General features: G+C 39.1%; 1 protein-coding gene across 12 annotated transcripts in view; it reads right to left on the minus strand.

The window, feature by feature from the left end:
- The window catches only part of SOX5 (SRY-box 5), a 549,709-nt gene that overhangs the window by 23,699 nt on the left and 508,137 nt on the right, over window positions 1-17,873 (minus strand). For 8 of the 12 annotated variants that reach the window (XM_019544450.1, XM_019544448.1, XM_019544444.1 and 5 more), the window contains 2 exons: window positions 12,114-12,291; window positions 6,475-6,647 (listed from right to left, as the gene is read on the minus strand). In XM_019544450.1, the coding sequence (XP_019399995.1) occupies window positions 6,475-6,647; window positions 12,114-12,291 (351 nt within the window). The remainder of the gene's footprint in view (window positions 1-6,474; window positions 6,648-12,113; window positions 12,292-17,873) is intronic. The other 4 variants (XM_019544440.1, XM_019544441.1, XM_019544447.1 and 1 more) reach the window with 2 other exon arrangements.

Genomic DNA, 17,873 nt, shown 5'->3' on the forward strand with positions numbered 1-17,873 from the left:
GGGAGGGGAGGGACTTCCACTGGCCATCTGTGAAAATAAGGCATGTGGCCATTAACTGCAGAGGCTGTAAATATAAATACATACAAGCTCCAAGAAGCAAAAGGCAAAAAAGGGGCTAAACTTTAAGCTGAGGCAAACTGTAATGTTTAAAGCCTCATTGCTAATGCTGGGCAAAAACAATTCTGATCTTTACAGTGTGCAAACCTGACATGAACTTTAATCAAATTACAAAAAATAAAGAAGGTTCAGGAGAAAATACAATAGATACAGTAGCTCTGTGAATAAACTACTGCTTTAATATGAATGATCCTGGTGAGACAGTTGATTGGACCTATTGAAAAGCTGGCATACAAAGTGATGGATGGGTGATGACATAATACCTGCTTGCTTGGCTGTCATGCCTTTTGAAAACTGTCTGCTGTGTGTTGATAGCATTAACAAAGGAGATTGCAACCCCTTCCACCCTATGCCTGCACAAGAAATTTCTACTGGCAAAGAATCTCAGCAAGACAGAAGCAAGAAGGTTTTACTTGGGTGCTTGTAGTGGGGAATTAAGTATGAAAAAAGGATGAAATCCTGGAGATCACATATTAGCTTTCATGTTGTAGGATGATTTAGATTCTCTTACAGTGAACTGTCCACAAAGCAGTCCCTCATCCCCACACTACATAATAATTATTTCAAACAGATATCTCTCTGCACACTGAGAGACTAAAGCAAAAATATTATATTGCTCATCTTATCTATGGTTTTACAGGCCAATGAGGAATAGAGTACGCTACAAATTACAAGACATGCATGTTACATGTACATTGAGTTTGCATGTAAAAATTAATGTATGTGTTAGCCACATTTTTTTCTGTAATATACTATGCACGTCATTAGACTAAGAAGGGTTTAACTTTTGCAGACCAATAATACTTCTGAACTAAGATTTGATAGTGTCTTTCTATTTAGGAAACAAGAACAACTTACTATTTCCTGCTCTTTGCTCCTAATTTCCATTGTTTCATCAGCACATGGACCTGATTCAAAAACCCTTTAAAGCCAATGGAGAGTCTGCTAAATTGATGAGAAGCTTGACTCCTGTTAACTCCTCCCCCTTTTGTTTTGTTCGTTTGTTTGTTTGTTTTAATCTCATGCTCAAATTTAACCACTGGGTGGCGGGGAGAAATTATATTATTTAAATCAAATAAAGGAAAGTCTAGAGAAGGAAAACATTAAGGACTATTCTATGGTGACTTCTTCCTATGCCCTTCAGGAAAGTGAATGTCAGTTTTCTGTTTCTCAAAGAGCAGGATCTGGTAGATCATATTATTAATATACTCCTCCTCACCATAGGAGAAAGCTGAGATTGAATTCACTTCAGTTCAGCTGATCACTTAAGAGTTAACTCTGCTAGCCCATCCATCAGGCAGCCAGTGAGGCATCAGGAAGGAATGATGGATGTAAAATTATTACAGGGCTGCCACCCGATACACTTACTGCCATTTGTAACTCACGTTGGAACTGACACACTTTTTTCATTATTAAACATCCACATTAAGTCAACATTGGTCACTGTCATTTCATGTTTGGCACTGTGTTAAAGGGAAGAGGGAGAAATGGGGGGGGGAAGGATTGTGGGAGGAGGGTGGGCGGAAATGGGAGGAAAGGCATCCTCGACCTACTGTTCCATCAGCGTGAGTAATAAAACAGGCTTCTGCTTACAATGCTGGAATAAATATTGTTACAAATAGCTTTTTAGTTACAGCCCAGCAGACAAGTACCTGTCAGAGTCGTTTAGAAGAGGGACATGCTCTTGGCAATAAGAGGGAGCACTTATATCATAAGTTAAAAATCACTTGCACACAGTGCATGTGTATTAGGACACAATTATCTGTGAGCATGGTCTGTGTGCCTGCATGCATATCCAAACTGCATGAGTATGTGTGGGCATCTGGATCAATGCATGTTCACATACGTGAATTGCTTGTGTATTTATGAGTGCTCATGCACACTCACAAAAACTCACCTGTATTTGCTGGGGCATACCTGTACACACATGCAAGCACATGTGACTGGGCCCATTTTCATGCACCTATGTGTGTGAATTTACAGCTGCTTGGTTATGCAAATACAAGTCTGTTTACAGATCTGAGGGCTCATGAAAATTCATGGCTAGTTTTGTGCGAACAAACATATGCAGGTGTTGCATGGACACATACGTTATGTGTTCATTTCCAGATGTGCACATTATGGTAGTATATGCCATGTACACCCATGCCCATCCCATTGCCTGTATTTGTGTACATTCAATTTGAAGCAGAACATGTAGTTTTTTGACTGAACAAATAGACCATAGTCCACTTTTTTGTGAGGCTGCCCAGTGCTGTGTTTGCTCTGGACGAAAATCTGTTGCCTTCAAGCTACATGTATAAAAGGTAATATTGTTTATGTATAGTAAATATCAAGCTCTAATTAACTATAGATGACAATTATAAATAAAACTAAGCTCCTGGGTTTCCAAGGAACCAGAAACACACACACACACACTTCTGGGTCATACTGAAAGACTTCCAAGAAAAGTAATTTAAAATATATATATTTACTGCATTCTCCATTAAATTAGGTTTTAGTAAAATCTATATTTTTCCTGTAGATTTTTCTGAAACCATCTGAAAGTCAAATCTCCACAAGGTATCTCAGGTTGGGTACCCAAACCTGCCTCACCTGTACACTCTAATTACTTCTGAAAATCTTTTCTAGATAAATATATATCCAGTAGCACAGAGTCTCTCCAGACCCACACAATTCCTACCTCTCTGACTTCTGCTCTACAACTGACAACCCTGGAATAACCCTGGCCATCTTCAGGGATATTTCCAGCTGGGAACATGAAAGTGAGACACTGGGTTATGAGCATATGAGAAAAACAGCCCCAAAGCTCTAACACATGCATTCATAAAAGTGATTTCCTTCTCTGAGCCTCCTCAGTCAGCAGTAGCAGACAGATTCTTAATGATGCTCTGACTGGAAAATTCAGAACTGAAGGTGTGAAGGCACCCATCCTTCTGGGTAGGCTGTGATTACAACAAAAGGATAAAACTGCCCTAGAATAAGCTCTATAAATATCTTGACAATGCTGGAGAAAATGGACCCAGCTTTAGATACCAACCTCAGGGTTCCACTCATAAGGATATATCATTCACAGTGGCCATATCTACACAAGATGCTGACTCTATTAACAAGTACTAAATGACTAAACAGTAACCTGCATTATGCACAGTGGCACTAACAAATGTCTTTTTTTGTAATACTACTGCAAAATAGCCTAATACTACTGCTCAGTAGTGTCACATCATGGTTTTTGCCATGTGTTGCTATTGTGCAGTAGTATTGGGCTACTGTGCAGTCAGTGTCTCACGTAGATGTGGCCAGTAAGAAGGAAAGCGATCATCTTGCAATCCAATGCAGAGCATGCAGAGCTACATCTGAATATGTGTGTGTGCAGGCAAAGCAGCCAATCTCTGCACTGCCTGTGTAATTATCTTATGCCTACCTAATCTGCAGGAAGTGAGACAAGCGAAGGAAACCCACTAGCCTGTCACTTTGGTGTCCTGCCTCTTAAATGACCACACTGGGGCCTGGGCTTGTTGATGGAATTCAGATCCTATGGCTGGTTATAATTTCTGGAAAGAAAGTCCCAGATGAGAAGATCCAGAATATATGGAAGGTACAGGCAGGTATCAAAACTTCAGAGCCTTCTCCCTTCTCTTTGCTGTGTCAAATCCAAACCTTAAGCCTGTATCTCTTTCAACTCTGAGATCCCACAGATCCAATACAAACTTTGCAACTTGCACCTACTATCATAAATCATCTGAAGCAGCAACCCAGATCCAGAACACTGGTATGGTCTGGGAGAGTTCAGATCTGGATCTGACTTTTGTGACTCCTTCCCATCTCCACTAGAGCCTCCCAGAACAAAGCATCAGCAGCTAATATACCAAATAAAACTATTGTTGCTTTAGAAGTAATAAAAGGTTGCAAATAAAATACCTTCTGTTTCTTCCCACTGTAAAAGAACTCTTTTTGCCCTCTGCAGAACAAGCAGGAGGCATGAATTAGAGAGGAAAACAAACCCCAATGTTTGGGGTGAAGGTGAGAAGTGAAAACAGAAGGGACAAGGAGGAGCTAAACAATAGGAGAGTAACAGAATAAAGTGAATACAGATGGTTTCATTCCTGTTACTTAATCAAAAGGCTGTGCAGAGTCACTAGAGCCGGTATAAAGTCATGTGTTAGAACAACAGCTGATCTGTATTAAAGAAGATTAACTCGCAGTGCCATGGTGGAGGGCCTGGGATTATTTTATGTACTTCCATTGCCGTACAAGCCGTCAGCACAATTACTGCCCTCCGATGTGAATGACTGATCTGTAACCACAGCTAAACAGCATGCTGCTTAGGGGCCTGGGTGCTTCATGAAGATGAATTTCCATACCATCAAAGTGCTTTTAATGGGCTTCCTGATCCAACCACAAGGCCTGCTTTGCAAGTATATAGAACTCAGGATGAAGGCTTCCTGTCCAAAAGGATTTGGTCGGTTGTCACTTGACAATTCCCAGCCAGCACAGGGGAGGAGAGGGGGGAGATAGGTAGAGTTGTCTCTGCTTTGGAGGATTAAAAAAAAGAAAAAAAAAAAGGGTACAGATGCTTTCTGAATGCAACCAACTGCTGTATCCACAGCTGAATTCAATGCGCTTAACAAATAACGGCAATTTAGCTATGCTTGCGAGGAATAGTTTGAGTCACTTTGCATTAGCATCTGGCTGAGTGTTAAAGTCATTTCTACATGGGGAGCAGAGAAAAGGAATTTCTGCTCCGAGCATCCTTTCAAGAATGCTTAAATATTTGAATATAAATTCCTTTGTGCTTGTGATCACTTCTTATATCTGACACTCCACTTTTCCCCCTTCCCTTCTGGTACTCTTCCATGTGAAACACCACAAACATGCTCTGTCCCTTTCTCCCTATACTGATGCCCTTATTTTTCTAAAAGAGCTTTTTATGTACCACCAGACACCTATTACACTGACCTCTTTATCTCCCCCTTCCTATCAGGAGAGTGCATGAAATTGGAGCCATTTCTACATCATTTGCACCCATGCTAGGCTGGTAAAAAAGTACAGTAGTGACAGGCTCACATGTACATTTAGCATTCATTACCCAGATTGCTGGCTTCTCATAGCTTATTGATCAAACTCCATCTAAAAACCAGGGAAACTGGAAAGTGATCCAAATTAGCAATCTGCTCATTCTGGACAATATTGTTTGACTCACAAGCTTCCCAGGATGACTGACTTTCAAGTTACTGTTAAGTAGCTGATCATTTTTATTCTATTTATCCATCTGAGTGACTCACTCGAATACTCAGGGATGAAAAAGGCATAAGAACCAAGGTTTCAATACAGTACAGTTTATAATAAATGCAGTGGTATACTTTTTGATTATTTGTTAATAATATGAGACACATTTCATCTCTAGAAAAATCAAGGAAAATCTTTTTAAAAAAATGAATTTGTGAAGCATGTAAGAGTTTTTGTAACTTTCTGTCCTAAATAGCAGCACTGTCTTCATCTCACTATAAAGGGCCAAGAAGGGATCAATTAACTATTTACTCCCTTCAGCCAGGAGCAGAGGAGCTGAAAGAAGCCAGAAGAGCTTCCGTAGAAAATCAGGTCACCCTGGGCACTGAGAGTCCTGATCCCCAAGACAAAAAAGCAGTGCTAGATCCAATCCACACAAGTGGTACGTTAGGAAAAAATATTTTCCTTCTTGATGGTTTTCCTATATATTACAGCTTTACAGACCCCTTCAGAATGAGAATGAATGCATCAATTCCAGTGCTTCTCAGTTTTGCTGGATGTATTTGGTGCAGTTTGTGCTGTCAAATCTCTGTTTTTTCAATTTTCTTAAGTCATCTAACAGGACTTGACAGTGCTACATTGCAATGGTCACAAAACATCATATATGACAACCTCATAAGGCTAAATACCCAAGAGCTGAGCCTGAGTATCAGCATAGCTTATATTCCTAAAGAAGCTTGAATATTTTCAAATCCAGCTCATCTCACAAACACATGTAAGCATTTCCATAAAGACAGATTTCCACTCAGACCCAGATATTTCAAAGATCACCTAGCTATAATACATAATGACAGTTTGGAACAGAGAATTAGTGGTCTCTGAAGTTCTCATAAGGAGTTTAACTATGTTTTACTGGGGTTTTTTCCCTTGACTGTCTCCAGATCTCTGTTGGGTGTGTTTTTTAAGCAGTTCTAGAAGAAAGGATGGAGACAGAGCAGAAAAGGAAAAGAAAAGGGTTAAGGGAGAGAGAAAGAGAATAACTAACAATGAGTGAGAGACTATATGCATGTATAAAATGCAAAAGGAAAGACAATATGGCTATCAGAAAAGGGAGTCTTAGGAACTCACCTTTTCTGTCCTGCAGTTATTGAGACCCAGACTATTCACAACCGCCACCTTCCCATCAAGCACCTGTTGCTCCCTCCGAAGCTGCTCCTTCATCTGTCGGGCCTCCTGAATTGCCTTGGTAACAGCATCGTGGTCATTTAAATAACCTGACGACGTGATAGAAGAAAGGATATCTTTAAAAAGAAAACACAGGTTACAAGAAAACATTTCAGTTTTTGTCAGTCAAACTCACCAATGCTTTCCTTAGGCACCATTACATGAGAAGGCAACAAAAGAGAAGGAGCACCCCCATAAACCTGTCTCTGCTTGGAAATTTTGAGACAGGCCCACCTGGATATAAACCATGAGAAACATTAGTTCTGATAGCATCACTCTGATACTTGATGCTGTTAGTTTCAATATTTACCCAACAATCTAGAGATCAGCCCTGAAGTTCATATGCAGCAGGGTGTAACTTGATAGGGGAAGGGGGAGGCTTTGATCATGCAAGCAATCCCAAACTATGAAAAGTAGCCCTTTTTATTCTTCCCCTTCTTAAAACACGTGAATACATTAAAATAAACCACAGGTGGCGGTGGTTTGCTATAGATACAAAGTGCATAATGGCTGGGAAGAGAAATCTCATCCGTTGAATGCTCCCCACCACCACCTGTCATTCAGAAATATATAAGAAACTACAGCTACATGGCCCTATGTTCCCATTCTATTCATGCCGTGATAGGAGGTCAAATGTCCACTGTTTGGCTAAAAATTCACAGCCCAGGGCTTAGCCCTAGCAGTCAGTGAATTACTTCCTTTTAAAATGTTACAAGCATCACCAGCACAGTTAATACTATTTAATTTTAAATGTGACACTTTGTCATTTTTTTTTTCCTTTAGCATACTGTAGATTATACTTATTATGATCTGCATGTGATTTGCAGGATAGAATACTGATGGGAGACTCCAAGCCCCTGTCTATTTTTCAAACATTAGAGGAAAAGCTAATATCTATCACTCCCTCTCCACATGCACACACATGCCTGTGCGCGCACACACACACACACACACACACACACCCCTTTCTATCTTTTAACTAGGGCATAAAAATGGCATAAAATGAATCTGTAATATGAAATTGCCCAGAAAAGGGACTTCTGTTTGTGACATGAGGCTAAATCTAACCAGATCCATTGGTGAATTGTGACAGATGGAGGGACTGTGAGACAGAAGGCAGGCACTAATCACACACAAAATGACCGGCTTGCCTCAACATGTTCCATGGATTCCAGCAAACTTTACACCCTAATCCATTTTTAGAACAAAAAACATCTGGGCTATAAATCCTCTAATCTGCCAAAACACGCTATTAAATCCCATGATTTGTTGAAAAACACTAAGATTAAAGAAAGGAAATATAAAATGGCTAACTGCCGTGTTAGGAAAGTGTTATTAATACTCTTTCTTTGTCTCAATTATGAATGTTCTGTTCCTAAAGAGCCTTGTCTAATCATGTCAGATTACACATCCTTGTTGTATTGCTAGACTCTTCTATCTGATCCGCTGATTGCCAAAAAACATAGAACATTGTCTTGCTGCTTAAAACATTTCAGTGGAAGAAGCTGATGTCAGATTAGTTCAGTGCAGCACTGCTGTAAGGATTTTTTTCTCCCCCTCTCCTCCCCCTCCCCCTTTTTTTTTTTTTAATTATGAGCAGAATCGGGTTGGTGTTTCAGTCTCCTTTGGAAGGTTGAAAGCAAAAGTTTCTGTGGAGTTGGAGGCCAGGGAATAAGATCAACAAATACTTCTCAGTTAAATAGCCCAAAACACTACCAGTGTTACATAAAATTAACTCACTCACTCTACATCACTTCTTTTTATCTAATGACCTAACTCAGTAATTCCAGGCCACTGACATCTTTCTCACTGTAAGGAAAGCTGTAACCTGCACCTACTCAACAGTATCAAGGCATTCTCCATCCTCCCCACTCCCTGCAAATAAACAAATTGCTTGGTCCTTCCCTCACCTTGCATCTGTTGCTGTTCAAGCTTGCAGTTTGTCAAAATAAATTAAAAAGCAAACAAACTGTGATACCAAAATCCAGCAATGCTGTTGATTAGGCTAGGTATAGTAGTTACAAAATGCAGCAGAGCTGAATTTGCCTAAGAAAGGGGATGCACGCCTTTCTCCGGACTATTTGTTTTTCTGAGTACCACTAACTTAAGAAGGTTCAGCACATGACAGGGAATAAAAGCAAGCACCACTTAAGTTTTTCTAAGGTGCCAAGATGCTTGTGTGCATGGGGAAATGATTAATATAGACGTGTGTTGAATGTAAATTATTATTTAGGGTAGCAATGAATTACTGACAGAGGGGAGCTGCATTATATACAATACATTCCATACATTGCACAAGGATTGCCAGGACACCATCTAGATGTTAGAGAAAATGGAGAAAAATGAGAAATTGTTTCTGGTTTTAACAACTAGAAATATACCTGTTTCTTAAAAGAAACACTTGGATGGAAAGGTGGGAAGGATATCTGAGACTACTCAAGGTATAGCATGATATACTGGGTGGCTGGGCTGGATCAGGCCACATGCACTACTTGACCAGCTACATACTCTACACTCTTTCTGATATGTGCAAAAGGCTCACCTTGTTCAGATACAATTGAACAATGCTGTGAACATAGCATCGTTCAGATGTATCTGAACAAGGTGAGCCTGTTCAGAACGTGGAGCACAATGCTGAGCACTGACAACAAGTAGCCTGAAGGACTCATTTTAAAACAGGGCTTTTATGTGAATTTCATGCTGGAGGAACGTGCTGGCCTATCGGCAGCTCAGGAAAGTGGGTCTGACCTCTTCCCTCAACCCCTTGAGAGCGCTGGAAGCCTCTTCTTATTCAGTGTGCTTCAACCCTTGTACTGGGTCCCTGGAGCGATCTGTCTTTCAAGGTGAAAAGGCAGTTCAGTTTCCCTACCCAGTGCTGCGCAGCCCACAAGAACAGAACATCTGGGAATTCTCTTTGTGGCCTAGGTAATTTGGGAGACCTGGATTGGCTGATTTTTTAATACAACTCGCTTTTTACTTTTTGCCTTGAGAGCAAAGAGGGCTATCTTACTTTTGTTTAAATACAGAAACAAACTGAAAACAGCCACGATCCTAAATGCAGCAGATGTGAAGAGGTATGTGAGCATCAGGTAGGGGACAGAGGCCCTAACATAAGAACTTGTTTTTACATGGTAGTGACTTTGGCTGGATCTGAATTAGTTACCTAGCAACAAGCACTAATCTCTAGCCTTCTTCCTACGACGCCTTGAATTCATCCAGTCCTCCAAAAAAAAGGACAGATTTTTGATAGGAGCAGCCTATGTCTGTCCACTTCTTATACCACATTGAAAGCCAGCTTATCTTATGCAGTATGCGCAGTGATACTGTTCAGCAACCTCAAAAAGTCACTTTCTATATTTGTAGCTAGGAGATATACAGCCGTGAACTCTATGTCATTAACAATAACTTAAGTATGTTATCTTTTGCTCCACAGTTTTCCATGGTTTATTAATGGTATAACACATTAATTCTTCTTACAAGAGTGACCTTTAAAGCTCCATTCATCCTCGCAGCTTTTATCCAATTACATTATCACTCATTACAGGTACAGCATTTCAAAATCTGCATTTTGTTGAAAGGAGAAAAGTAAATTGCAGGGGTCTCAAATCTAGGAAAAATACCAGGAGGAAAGAGAATGAGGACTGAACAGGAAAGAACAAGAGGTGTCATGCCACTAAGATGCAGGTCAGATGCTTAACTCCATGCCTAAATATGCTGTTCGCCCTCCTAAGCACAAAGGTTTTAATGTGAAAAAAATTAAAACTCAGTCCTTTGTACATGGAGAGTAGCAGGGCCAACCAGATTAAAGATGCAAATACATTACTAGCCAAGCAAGTTAAGGAGTCTAGGTCTAATAAGAATAATACATAACAAGTCATGCATTAACAATTAACAATGGGATATTTATGAAACATTTATGCAATGTTATAGAATATGTATACCAGATAAAATACTCTTATGGCAAGCATAGGAGTATTTTCAATTTGTTGCATGTAACCATCACTCTCATCAGCATTAATGGTAATTATGTCTGCATACTGAGGTTTATATATGAAACTCTGGACATGTGTGTGGGTGTCACTGGTGCATGCACAGTTGGAATATGGACCACACTGAACTTTAGTGGAGTACATATACATTATAGGGGAAAAAGGCTCAAGGGCTCAAAAGATTTCAATGCAATATGAAAATAAAAAACAGCAAATAGCTGTACTAAATTAGCCCAATGGTCCACTTAGTTCACTGTCCTGTCTCTGACAGTGGCTAGCACCCAAATAATTGAGAGGAAGGTCAATGAAATCTTATAGTGAGTAAATATATGAATGCCTCATTCTACCGCCTAAAAATAAGAGACTGAAACTCAATTCAAGTTATATTGACCCACTTAACATTAAGAATTTTAGGGAACAGGATCATCTTTAACACTTACACACATATGTGGAAGTACTTCTGGTCCACTTCCAGGTCTACTGCTGAATGCACTGCTCCCCCTCCCACTCCATGCCCCCCGCACCCCACTGGCTCAGCAATTGGCTGTGGGGGGGACCCCAGGTGGCCACCCAGACCCAGAAGGCACCAGTCGCCAAGCCAGGGGGAACACAGGGGTGGGGGGGCCCGGCACAGTCTCCGGTAGACCCGGAAGTACTTCTGGTCCACTTCTGGGTCTGCACCTGAGCATGGTGGGGAGCTCCCCGTGCTCTTGTGGGACACTCCATCTACCTCACCATCGCAGCATTCACAAGCTGCCTGGTACCTTGAGGTATGTAGAAAAAACATTTAAAGCTGTGTCTATGTCCGAATCATTGCATTTTTCTGAATCTCTCCAAATTGATTCGGAGGGTTCTGATTCGATTTGCGGAGATTGAAGGGTCTCCTGATTCAGTTAAGATTCAGAGATTTGGCCACTGAATTGGGCTGAATCTCCACCAAATCAAATCAGGGACCAAAGCTTCGCACAGGCCTATTAGAGAGCACCACCAAAGCAGCTAGTCAGACTATTTGCAGGATACAGTGTAAAATATGTTTTGAAATGAACCTGGTTATTTTTCAGTTAGCCATTAATATTTTCTCTGGTAGATTAAGCTAAAATAAAGCCCCATGCAGCTTTTCAGTGGACTATGCATTAAACCTGTAATTTTCTAAGGAACTGTATGCATATGCAGGCATATAACTTTCAGGATTTTTCTGAAGTTTATTCATGGTTTTTTAAAGTTTATTCATCAACTGCTTATGCTTCTAAATAACACAGTAAAATGTCTGAATTGCTGTAGTACAGTGGTTGCTATTAAAGAGTCATCATTTATTGACTTCTATCATATATCAGTCAGGTCATCATACAGAGAAGTAATAGAGATTTTTTTCAATTCTGATGGAGAGGTGGGATTTGTATCATAAACAGCTGAAGTCAGCAGGAGCTTTTCCATGGACTTCACTAAATGCAGAGTAAGGTTCCACCTGTAATACTTTATACGCTACTGTGTGACATCATACTGATTTTTTAATAATGACCATTCTGCAAAAAGAACAAAAGAAGCTGAACTCACCTATTGTATTAGCTCTGGCTGAAGGGCTAGCTAATGTTGCTGGCACAGAAGATTTAAGTGAACTGGCCCCACTGTTTATTCTCAGAGCTGGCATATGAGGAGAGGTGGGCGACGTGGGAGATTTGCCATCTGATGTCTTGGGCTTGGCTGAGAGGTTCAGTGGCTGAGCCACTTCATCCTGCCAAAAGCAGAAGAAAATAAAGAATATTACAACTATTCTGCTCTTGCCACAACTCATCCATGCACAGATAGCAACTTTCAGTACATATGAATCTGCAAAACTAGTGATCTTAAAATCCACTGCAACACTGCCTGTTATATCATCATGTTATATCAACTGGAAATCAAAATGGCACAGGAAAGAGAACTTCTGCCTGACAGAATTAAAGAACATTCCTTCTTTGTGCTCTGTTCCTAAGAGTTTACACTGAATAAAGTTATTTGCATTTACAAAATATATTACTTACACATTTAAATGGGGAATACATTCAGAATAATATTTTGTCATTTAAAAAGGAAAGCTTAAGATGATGGATAAATGTACTGAACACAATCTTTGCCTAATATTCAGTCCAAATCCAAATCAGTACTCTTCGGTAATTATAAAATGTGGGTAAATTTGTTTCAGTAGATGAAATTAATTTTTATTTCAGTTCCAGTGTCTCTTTCTCTGAACTTGCAAGCACCAAAAAAGCAGAAAGATAATTCCTGGTTAATTGTTATCCAATCAGAACCAGAAAAGACTGTTTTGCAATATTTTCAACTTCAAATCTCTATCAGTGATTTCAACAATTTTAAATAAGCAACTACATTTCTGAATTTTTATATGAACCAAGCAAATTACTCCTTTGGTAATACTGAAAGCCTAGGCCAAATTCACAAAGAATATGTAGATACTGCTGAAATCAATGGGATTGTCACCTGCTTGCTATGGGTTTGGGGGTTATAGATACACAGCAATAAACACGAATGTGCAATAAATTAAATAAATCTTGGTTACATAAGCCAGAGCTAACAAAAAAACAAAGAAGGATCCATGAAATCCTGTTTTCCTTTTTAATGTCTGGAACTGATAATTTGAACCCGGACCTTTCCACCATGTACTTACCTGCTACTATCCCAGCATGCCAAATACACAATATGTTAACGATACTGTTGTAAACTCCCCAGTGTATCAGCTTTCCTCCTCCAATTGTGAGTTAGGAAGACAGACCATCCTCAGTTTAAAGGAACTGTACAGTCATACCCATGCATTCTTGCATGGGCTCAGTTATAGACGTAGTAGGATTGATTCTGATCTCCTTTCATACGTTTTACTTTGGTTATAAGTGTATTGACTCCTTTGGAACTACTCTTGATCTACAGCAATGCAAATGAGAGCAGAAGCAGGTCCATAATATCTGACTGTTATAGGTAGAGACAATTTCTACTGCTACAATAATTCCAGTTCTGTGACAGGAAGCGTACAGCAATAAACAAGGATTTTTCCAGTGGTCTATAGAGAAGTGTGTTACAGAAATATGAATCCATCGCCAAGCAATCTACATATCATTTTGCAAAGCACTGTTATATTCCTTGCAATTATCCAACAAGCAAGCACTTTTGTGATATTTGTATATTTGATTATTTTTACACTTTTGTAACTGTCACAAATGAAAATAAATTACAACTTAAAACAATAAGGGGAATAATGGACACAAAATATTTGTAAAGTGCTATTCAAGCTGTCCTAGATGCAACTTGTGCATCATCATCATCAAAGAATGAATACCATTTTTAAAAGTGACTTGGGAACCTAAGACCCACTTCCAAAAATGACTTAAAAATTCAGGAGCCAAATCCCACTGGCTTGCCATAAAACACAAGTTTGTAAGTCCCTTGCTTGCTTTTGAAAAGTTTACCCAGTTTAATAAACACTTTTGGATTGCAAAAGAACCTGCTTTTCTTAAAAATCAAGAAATATAAATCTAGTCCTGAGACAGATGTTCATATCATAATATGATTAAATAACTGTATTGCTAACTAAAATAGGGTTTATCCTAATGTTCCAATGTTTTCAATAGAAAACAATAGTGTAATTGTGTTGGTGAAAGATCTATACAGGAATAGTTCATCAGAAAGCACCACCTAAAAATTAACCAACAAATCCAACAACTCTATGTTAAGGAGATGTGCAGACGAGCATTCCCGGCTACCCAGAAGAGAATACAAGTAGTGCAAACCTCCCTACTAGCTTTCCTCCATTCAGTCTAAAAAGGTTTTGATTAGCTGAACTGTGCAACATGCTGTCTTTCCATTAGAAACCTGACCGAGACCATTGCCTTGTTTCATACAGGCCACCAAACAGCCCTCATATGGGAATGGCTTATCTTCACCTTCAGTCTAGGCTGGATTCAAATTTGCATCCTAAAGCAGTAGTTCTGAATACTTTTAGACTGAAGGCACTCATCATGCCAGCTCATTTTCCCATTTTTGACTACAGAAGAATAATAGAGCAGTTCTTTTTCTGCATAGAACTCAAAAAGACCACAACAGGTCAGAATGTTTTAATGCTATGAATTCCTATTTGAAAGCTCTTGATTTATCTTGTGAATCAATGAATCATGTTTGCACACCTGACAGTGCTAACATTGCATGGCACCATGCAGTACCCTTGAAAGGATTTCAAGGCACCTCAGGACACTACGACACCCTTGTTGAGAATCACCACCCTAGAATTTCAGGGCTTTTTGCCATGCTACTGTATCATCAACAGCTGGTTATCTAGTCCCAAAGAGCTTCCCATCCTTTTCTTCTATTTTTTTATACAGTGTGATGTACAAGGTTTTGTATTAGTTCACAAAAGAATGGTTTTATTTTTTTACGTTTTATTTAATATAAGTTGGAAATGAAGTAGGTGGTCTCTCTGTCCAAGGCATCCAGTGATGAAGCTGTTTGTGTTGCAGCTATTCCTGGTGCTAAGCTTTATTCTAGTCAGCACAGCTTTCTCTGGAGCCAAGAAGTGTAAGGCCTTGTGGAAATAATAGAAGTTGACAGTTCCAGAGCTGATAAATGTCATTCCAAATTGTCCCTTCATTCATTTTCATTGTGTGTTCAGGCTAATGGTAAATTAATCAGAGGTCACACAGGCTTGTATAGGAATACAGAAGAATGAGTAAACAGTTTGGAGCTATTACATGTATTTACAATGTGATATTATTTCCATGTTTGGATTTCATAATATTTCAAAGAACCTTCTAAAACCCACATTCAACCTGCAGCGCCATTGAAAATCTAGTCCAAGTTGGATCCTGAGGTTGTATACATTGAAGCAGTTCCACTGAATCCACTGAAGCTATGCCAATTTACACCAGGCAAAGATCTCATACATAACAAATATTTTCAGGGGAGGACATAATGTACTAATGTATTAAGTGTGAGGATCTCCATTACAACCCTAGTTCAATATTCAGAGAACCACTTTACTCTTTCCCTGCTTGCATACATACATTTCAAAATGGTCTGGACCAGATTCTACTCCCAGTTAAAATCTGGAAGATCTGCATTAACTTCATTATAGATTTACACCAGCATAAATGAGACAAGAGCTTGGCATTTAGTCTTCTACCATTATTTTTTTAACTAGTATAATATTAGGTTTTAACTAGTACAATATTTTAACAAGTACCATATTTTTTTTTACCTAGTACAGTATTAGGTTGCCTTGTTATGTATTATTGGGACTAACTCTCATTTGTACCAAAGGCCCATTACAACCTTTGGCAGTGAAAAGGGACGTAGGGAAAATAAACATTAAATCTAATATGTTCACTTGAAGTAGACTGTAACTTTAAGGCAAAATAAATTTTTTTTCCTAGACGTATCAGAGTCCAGCACTGATCCCCACACTTACTTTTATTGGTGGAAATCCAGAATTGTTTTGTCCTCTGCCTTTTTTTTTGACACACAGAGTTATTCTAAGATGCCACTGATAAGAGCAGACCATTTTTTAAAAGAGTTAACAAAGTCAAACATTTATTTATGTATCAGCCGAAACGATTAATGCTTAGAGCAGAAGACATTAAGACCCAAAAGGCTTGTAATAATATAAACACAGATGTGATGAAAGTAAAATATGATCTCGATTAAAGGTTATGAAATGTTTCCTTTAAAAAGTGGCATGTTTAGTTAACAAAACAAAACAAAACAAAAAATTAAGAAATACATTTGGAGAATAAAGCAGAAACAAAAACAACCACGAAGCCTGCTAAAATAAAGTGCACACAGCAGGACCAATCCATTGTTATGGAGATTCAGTCCCATGTGCCATGGTGGTACTAATACAGTACCTCTTTCACACAGACTTCGTGTTTTGCTTTCCTTGGATGAAAGACTAACATTAACCATACCAAAACCTCATTAAATATGGGGCTGAGGGAATGTCAGATCCTACATCTGATCTAAATTTATGCACCCAGTCCTGAGGCTTATAAAGAGTAAAAGCAAAAATGCAAACCTGAAACTGCCTGAACTATACTGTTGGGGGGTGAATGGGGGAGAAGTTGTGAAGTGAATGGGAAGAGTGATGCAGGGGAGGGAAAGATATTCAGTATCCAAGATCTGAATTTTGCTTCTTGGAACCAGCTGGATTTGAAGAGCTTTGAGTTTTTCAACTGAAGCATAAGGGTTAAGTAGAACAAAGCTGCCTTCTGAGAATTTCTAGGTGTTTTACAAACATCATTTAATTAAGCAAAATGCTCTTTGCAGGTTATGCCTGCTCCAAGCCCATGTTATAATATTTATATGGCCCTCTGCAAATGTAAATTGTTATTTCAATAATATGAATACAGCTGAGAAAAATAAGGTGGATAGAAATCAAAAGACTTGCTCAAAGTTATGCAAGATGTCAGTGGCAGTCTTAAATAGAACTTAGGAATCCCAGCTCCAAAAGTTGCCATAACTGTGCCATTAAATAGCCAATCATAATGAGGATTTCCCTCATGTTTCCATGGGACAGGTCCTACAGTCTCTATTCAGCCCTTAGGCAAAAGCCCCACTGAAACCAATTGGATATTTGCCAGCATAGGGATGGGGTATGATTTCCAGAGGCTCTCAGAAATCGTTTATACAAATAATGTCACTTCATATGGTGGGAACTGATTGAAAGAGAGCTGACCTAGAGGAGTGCATCATTCTCAGAAAAGGATCAACACCAGTGGGGAAAAAAATCAAAAATATTAATCTGGATTTTCTTAATTGAGCTTCTTTGCTTATTTTACAGATTAATCTACAACTAACATACAATTATGGAATCACTTAGTTCTTCTTTAAATCCAAGCACTGCCTCACACAATAGCACAAATTAAAAGGTCTAGATTGTACAGTTTATTACAAAATCGTGAACTAGTGTACATCATCTGACTGGCCATACAAATGGGCTTCAATGACCTGGCATAAGCACAACCTAGTGTGCTCTGCTAAAGAAGCTTTTCACAACCTCTGGGAACACATTCACCACATATTACTGCCTATTTAAATGACCTTGATGGTACAAATCAATGCCAAATGAGTTAGAAATAAGAAGCCAGATAAAGGGCTTCTCCAAGAATGCATCTCCCATCTCTCCAGAAACAAAACCACAGACTCACTCCCTCACACTGTTTCTGTTTCATGGAGATCTTCATTTCAAGAGAAATGCAAAATATGGAGCACTTACTGGCATGTCTGGGGAAGAAGACAATGATGCTATTGTTGCATACTGAACAACAGAGCCAGACAGTG

The sequence above is a fragment of the Crocodylus porosus genome, unplaced genomic scaffold, assembly GCF_001723895.1.
Source record: "Crocodylus porosus isolate Cpor-Errol unplaced genomic scaffold, CroPor_comp1, whole genome shotgun sequence".
Classification (NCBI taxonomy): Eukaryota; Metazoa; Chordata; order Crocodylia; family Crocodylidae; genus Crocodylus; species Crocodylus porosus.